Below are 6,000 nucleotides of genomic sequence, written 5' to 3'. Positions count from 1 at the left end.
GAAATTTTTCTTGGAAGGACTTTTAAATCTTAAGAAAAAAAACTACCACAACAACAAACTTAAAAAAAAAAAAATCACCATTTTTTTAGATCATCTTCTAAGGAAAAGTTTTAAAAGAAAATATAATTGGTTACAATGCTAATGCTGTTAAATACACACGTACATACGTCTGTATATTTCTAAGTAGAACAGTTTTGTTCTGTTGACTGTCATATAAGCATACAAAGATACCCTTTTTCTCTTCTGATTCCATGCTCTCTTAATGCTGCTGCGTTCTGTCTATTCCTGTCTCTTCTTTTCTCCTTTGCTGCTTGTCTGCACTTCCTGAAAGAGAATCAGAGGGGAGAAACAGATCTTAGCGTTGGAAGGAACCTCATAGGAACGACTGATCCACCCCCTCAGATCATTCTCTACATTTCACTGCTCAGAAAACCGGGTCCCAGTGTGTTTAAAGGACTTCCCCAATGTCACACAGCTATGACAGCTACGATCAAAGAGGAGATGCCACCCTGTGCCACATCACCTCGTTCTTTTTTTTTTTAAGATTTTATTTATTTTGAGATAGAGAGTGTGCAAGCATAGGGGGGAAGAGCAGAGGCAGAGTGAGAGACAGAATCTCAAGCAGATTCCACTCTGAGCACGGAGCTAGATGTGGGGCTCAACTCATGACTCTGACATCATGACCTGAGCTGAAATCAAGAGTCAGATGTCTAACTGACCTGCCACCCAGGCGCCCTGCCACATCACCTCATTCTATTTCCTTCCACGAATTTATCATTATCTGACATTATTTCTATTATTATTAATAATTTATGTATTAATTCATATGGATATTGACAGTCTTCAAACGCTAGAATATATATCCATGAATTTAAGGATCTTAACTATCTTATAATACCTGTATCCTCAGGACTCATTCATACATATTTATTGAATAATAAACTAGAATAATGTTCTCTTGTTTCTAGAGTATACTCTTATAAAGGACACCAAATTATCCTACGAAAAATACTGCAGAATAATTGATATCTGAATTGTTCTATCTAGCTGCAGGCCTATCATAAACATTAACACCTAATTTATGAATTTTAAGTAGCAAACACATCTAGTGAGTATTAATGTTTTCGACTCTTTGACACATATTGAATAGTCTGTGCTTCCTTTAGGAACCTCAGGGAAGAACTTCCCTGAATTCTGTTATTTGGGAAGCAGATACTTCTCGTTGCTCAGCTGATATCCATGGTCACTTTGTAACTTACAAAGAGAACCTTGACTGACTTGGAAGGTGGCAGTGTTCCTGGTTTAAAATATTTACTTTTGGGGCACCTGGGTGGCAAAGTCGGTTAAGCGTCCGACTCTTGAATTCTTGGCTCAGGTCATGATTTCAGGGTTGTGGGATTGAGCCCCACATCAGCCTCCATGCTCAGTAGGGAATCTGCTTGAGATTCTTGTTCTCCCGCTGCTCCTCCATGTGCACTCTCTCTCTCTCTCTCTCTCAAAATAAATAAGTCCTCAAAAAAATATTTACTTTCTCCAACTCCTTTGCATCGAGGGGTAGTCTTATGGCACAGCTGTCCGAAAGACAGTAGGTGGGGGGCTCTGAGATAGCTTGGCGTCTCTGCCAGATTCTTTCCCTTTCTCTTCCCAATATTCTCTTTGCTTAGAACAGACTGGATGCCTAGAGCAGCAGCTCGAGGTCATGAAGTTACAGCTTTGAGAATGTTTAGGAAAATGAAAAGTATCTGGATACCCATTGGAGTCTTGAGCCACAATTCCAGTCCCGGACATTTTATTGCATGACGTAAATCAGCCTGTGTGCTACTGTGTGCTGGGTTTTCTATTATTTGCTGTCAAATGCTTGTTCTGAATAATAATGAAGAAGCATTTGCCAAACATATTCTAACTTTCTGCTACTTCTAGGATTCTAATCCCAGTGACATATACTCCGGGGGTTCACTGTGCTCATTCCTTCAAATTAGGCTCATTGTTACTAAAAGAGAAAAATGCTAAGTCACATTTGTAGAGTGAGAAACAAAAACTGAAGATGAATCCAATACCATTTTAATTTACTTTCTCCAGTTTTTTCCTCAAGTTTCTAGGCTCCTTTGAGCTTCCTCCTTTGCTGACTTCTCTCTCTACTCTCATGTTCACCTGCCTTCTACAGACCAAGTCTCTTTAGCTGCATAAACTAAGTATGTAATGCAATAAGGAAAGTGGCCACACCAATGTCTGTCCACAGAATAAACAGGATTCATAATATAAATGTCAGGGGAGGTTCTACAGTTGAATAATAGCCTCTTTACAAAATGCAGTCAAGCACCTATGCATTCACGAAAATTATTTGATTCACACAATACTGCAAAATAGAAACCTTCACTTCCACTGCTGTGTGAATTCTGTGGGATGTTTGCAAACTTGAGCACCTTCACTACTCACGATGTCACTTAAAACCAAAGATGCTTCCATCACTTTCCTAAACCTCTTCTTTCTCTGTTATTTAGTTTTCCAGAATGTTATGATGTTTGAAATCTAATAATTTAATTTCTTTAAACAGATTTCACATTTTGGCAACATAGACATTTTTAATAATTAATAAACCTACTGGAGCTTTGAAAACTGGTTTTTAGAATCGGGGTCTTAGAAAAGTAAGGGCATTTCTTCCTCCTCCATCTTCAGAGAAAGCAAATATTCAAAATTACTATGAACATAAACACTTTAATGTAATTAGACATGATTTTTCCATTATTCAGTTTACACTTACATTGCTTTTAGATGTGGGTAAAGAAACAGAATTTTTAAATTAATGCAACATAAGTGGTTTATTTATAAATTCGTAAATCCATATTGCAATTAAATGAACTCTACAATACTTACACTTACTTGCTATGACCACACCCAAAGCCAGTGTTTCCAAACTTCATTCAATTGTATATCGTTCGGTGATTTTGAGGTACTACCTCTACTATGGTTATTTAATCTTTCCCTTTAGATTGATTTAAAATATATTCACACATTAAGCTTGCCTCATCCTAAGCAACAATAGCAATAAAATCATGATTATGTATATTTTCTAACATGTGTTATGACAGTATTTATAAAAATAAAAGTAATTGGTCCCATGCCAACCTAAAATAATCTGTTTCCACAATGTAGAAAACATTGTCATAACTGAATTAAAATTTAAAATGGATGGTGAAATCTTCTTTAAGAACAGAAAAAGTCTGAAGAATTTTGTTTTTTATAAAGACCCTTACCCTGGCCAACCCTGGGAAGAAAAAGGGCTTACAGTATCATTGTCTAATAGAAAGAACCCTGGCCTAGAATTCTGCTCCACCCTGCCACATTCTATTCTTCAATTTCTCATGGTTTAGGGAGATTAGGGAAAAAACCCAACATATCTACCTGACATAACCTTTCTTAGATTCAGTATACACAACTAAAGAGGATCCAACAGCAAGTGGCCAGGATGATGAGAAAGGTTGGGAGGACCTGGTGGTGTTTTATCAGAGACGAGGCCACTTAGGAGACACGTCACAGTGCTGAATGGCCGTGATCAAGGAGGTGAAGTACAGGAGAAAGAGTTTCACACAGAGAAGAACAGTTAGAGCTTTTTGGCTGGGTTTGGGGTTCAGCTGGAGTTATTCAAGAAGGGAGGGGGTCCATCACTGGTCTGTGATTTTGAAGGGGACCGTGTGTCTGGTAAGGCTTGGATAGACAGCATCAGGTCTTTTCCCACCTTGGTAATAACAATAGGCACCAATTACTAAATGCTCCCTAAGCTGGACTAAGCATTTTAATGTGTCTAATTTCATTTAATTTCCACAATAATCCACAGGGGTAGGTATGATGGTACCCATTTTACAAATGCAGTAACAGTCTAAAACTTGATAGAGGTTGAATTTGAACCGAAGCCAGAGTGACTCAAAGCTCATCTACTACTAGCCAGTATGTTATATTATAAATGTGGTCTGAGAAAAAGTTTTTGTTTTTTTTGTTTTGTTTTGTTCATAAAGTTTCTTTGACCATTCAGCCAAATTGAAGCCAAGTTGTCTTCTTGAAAAAATTTTGTTGTAAACTATAATTGTGTGAAAAGGAAACTGAAAAGCCATTATCTCAGCTGGCTTCCTTCAGATTTCTGAGAAAGCCAACATATTTCCCAAGGAAAACTTATGCTTTTAATTGTAATCTCTGTTTTGAGAGTAGAGAACAGAATGGAAGAAACCAACATTTCCTAAGGAAAACTTATGCTTTTAATTTTTTATATTTTTGTATTTTTAATAGAGAACAGAAGAATCCAGAAGCCATGCTACTTATTTACCCAAAAGATGTTACAAAATCAGCAAAAGCTTTGGTTTCTTTTGTTTGTCTGAATCCTTTTGGGGAAAAAAAACAAAAACAAAAAAACCCAAACATTTTGAAAGTGTGTTCAAGGAAAGGGAAGGGCAAATTTTATTCTTTAGCACCTTGCTCAAGGGGTATCAGAATGTTTTCCAAACACAAATAATTCAAAATCATGTAAAACAAATCTGTGCCTTAATCATGTTTTAAGTAGAGAGAAATTTAGGAAATAAAACAAATAGTCACAGCACGTGGTCTAGAAACTCCAGAAAGTTTTGATTGAAACTGGCTTAATAACAACAACAAAACCAATGAAAGGCTAGGGGTTGGGGTGGGGAGAAGGAGAGGAAGGAAGAAAGGAAGGGAGGGAGGGGAGAGGGAGGAAGGAAAGAAAGAAGAAAAGGAGGACAGGAAGGAGGAAAGACACCTGGAACCGGAGTACTCATTCATACTTGATGATACTACTTATCAGTGAGTTTTGCATTTATTTTCTTGAGGAAAATATACTAAGAAAAACGATTGTTATCTCTACTGCATTGTCTAATAGATCCACATATTCTCTCAATCTCTATATTATAAAACTTGAATTCAAAATTAAAAACAATAGTTTTACTTCTTTGAATCTTGATATAAGATCCCACAGTGGATTTCACATTTGCTTTTTTTCTTCCATCTTAATTTCCCTCTTTACTGACTTCTGAGAAATCTTTCAATTTTTTCATCCATGAAACATTGAACCTCACCAATATCATCAGTGTGGGAACCAAACTGGGCATTCCACCATCCTCACTAAATTTTGTGGCATAGGTACTTTACCTTGAAATGCCATAAATGATTAATGGGGTGCCTGGGTGGCTCAGTTGGTTAAGTGACCAACTCTTGGTTTCCCCTCAGGTCTTGATCTCAAGGTTGTGAGAGATTCTCTCTCTCCCTCCTCCATCCCCTTCTGCCCCTCTCCTGCTCATGCACACACTAAGCTCTCTCTAAAATAAATAAAAATCTTAAAAAAAAATAATATTGTCCAGGAGGCCAGAATTTTGAATAATCGAAAGCCCTATTCAATAAATATATATATATACTGTCCTGGAAAACCTTGCTTTATACTGATGCTTTACCTTCTCTGCCAGTTCTAAGGATGAAAAATTATCTTTCCTTTATTTTCATAACCCCCACCAAAGTCGTTTGCTGGAGATAAACTCATTAAAAATAGTTATTGAGTTAATGCATGATTTAATGGAATTTCTTATTTGATGATAATAGAAGATTTATAAAAATGCTAATGATTCCTTTAAATGCAATAGGAAATAGCTCATATTTCAAGGAATGGCCAAAAAAAATGGCAGGGGAAATTTTGCCATAGTTTATTTTAGATTTAGCATTTTTCTTTCTTAATAGCTAGTGGAAATACTGGGAAATATCTCTCTCACAGCTCAGGAAAATGAGGAGAATTCTGCAGTCCTTCAACCATTAATGTGTTGGAAGAAAAAGATGGTTAATACCTAAAGACTAATATATTACGATCTTTTGAATCAAGAAATTGGGCATTTTTTCATTTTGAAATAAATAAAACATACCGTTCTGTATACAGAAACATGATAAATGCAGATCTTAACTTAAAAGCTTCATTAAACATTCCTCTGTAAGTTAAACCCAGATACACCA

The 6,000-nt window shown here is 36.4% G+C and overlaps 1 protein-coding gene across 1 annotated transcript in view; it reads right to left on the bottom strand.

Moving 5' to 3' along the window:
* Window positions 1-229: 229 nt before the first annotated feature.
* Window positions 230-6,000, bottom strand: part of PPP1R1C (protein phosphatase 1 regulatory inhibitor subunit 1C) — a 119,417-nt gene continuing 113,646 nt past the window's right edge. Inside the window, exon 5 of the mRNA XM_087861896.1 lies at window positions 230-324. Coding sequence (XP_087718022.1) covers window positions 260-324 — 65 coding nt within the window. The 3' untranslated portion in view covers window positions 230-259. The remainder of the gene's footprint in view (window positions 325-6,000) is intronic.

Source organism: Ursus americanus, chromosome 1 (assembly GCF_024610735.1).
Source record: "Ursus americanus isolate L20-20 chromosome 1, mUrsAme1.1.p, whole genome shotgun sequence".
Lineage (NCBI taxonomy): Eukaryota > Metazoa > Chordata > Mammalia > Carnivora > Ursidae > Ursus > Ursus americanus.
Note: the sequence above shows the minus strand (reverse complement) of the source record. Positions and strands in the feature narration are given on the sequence as shown.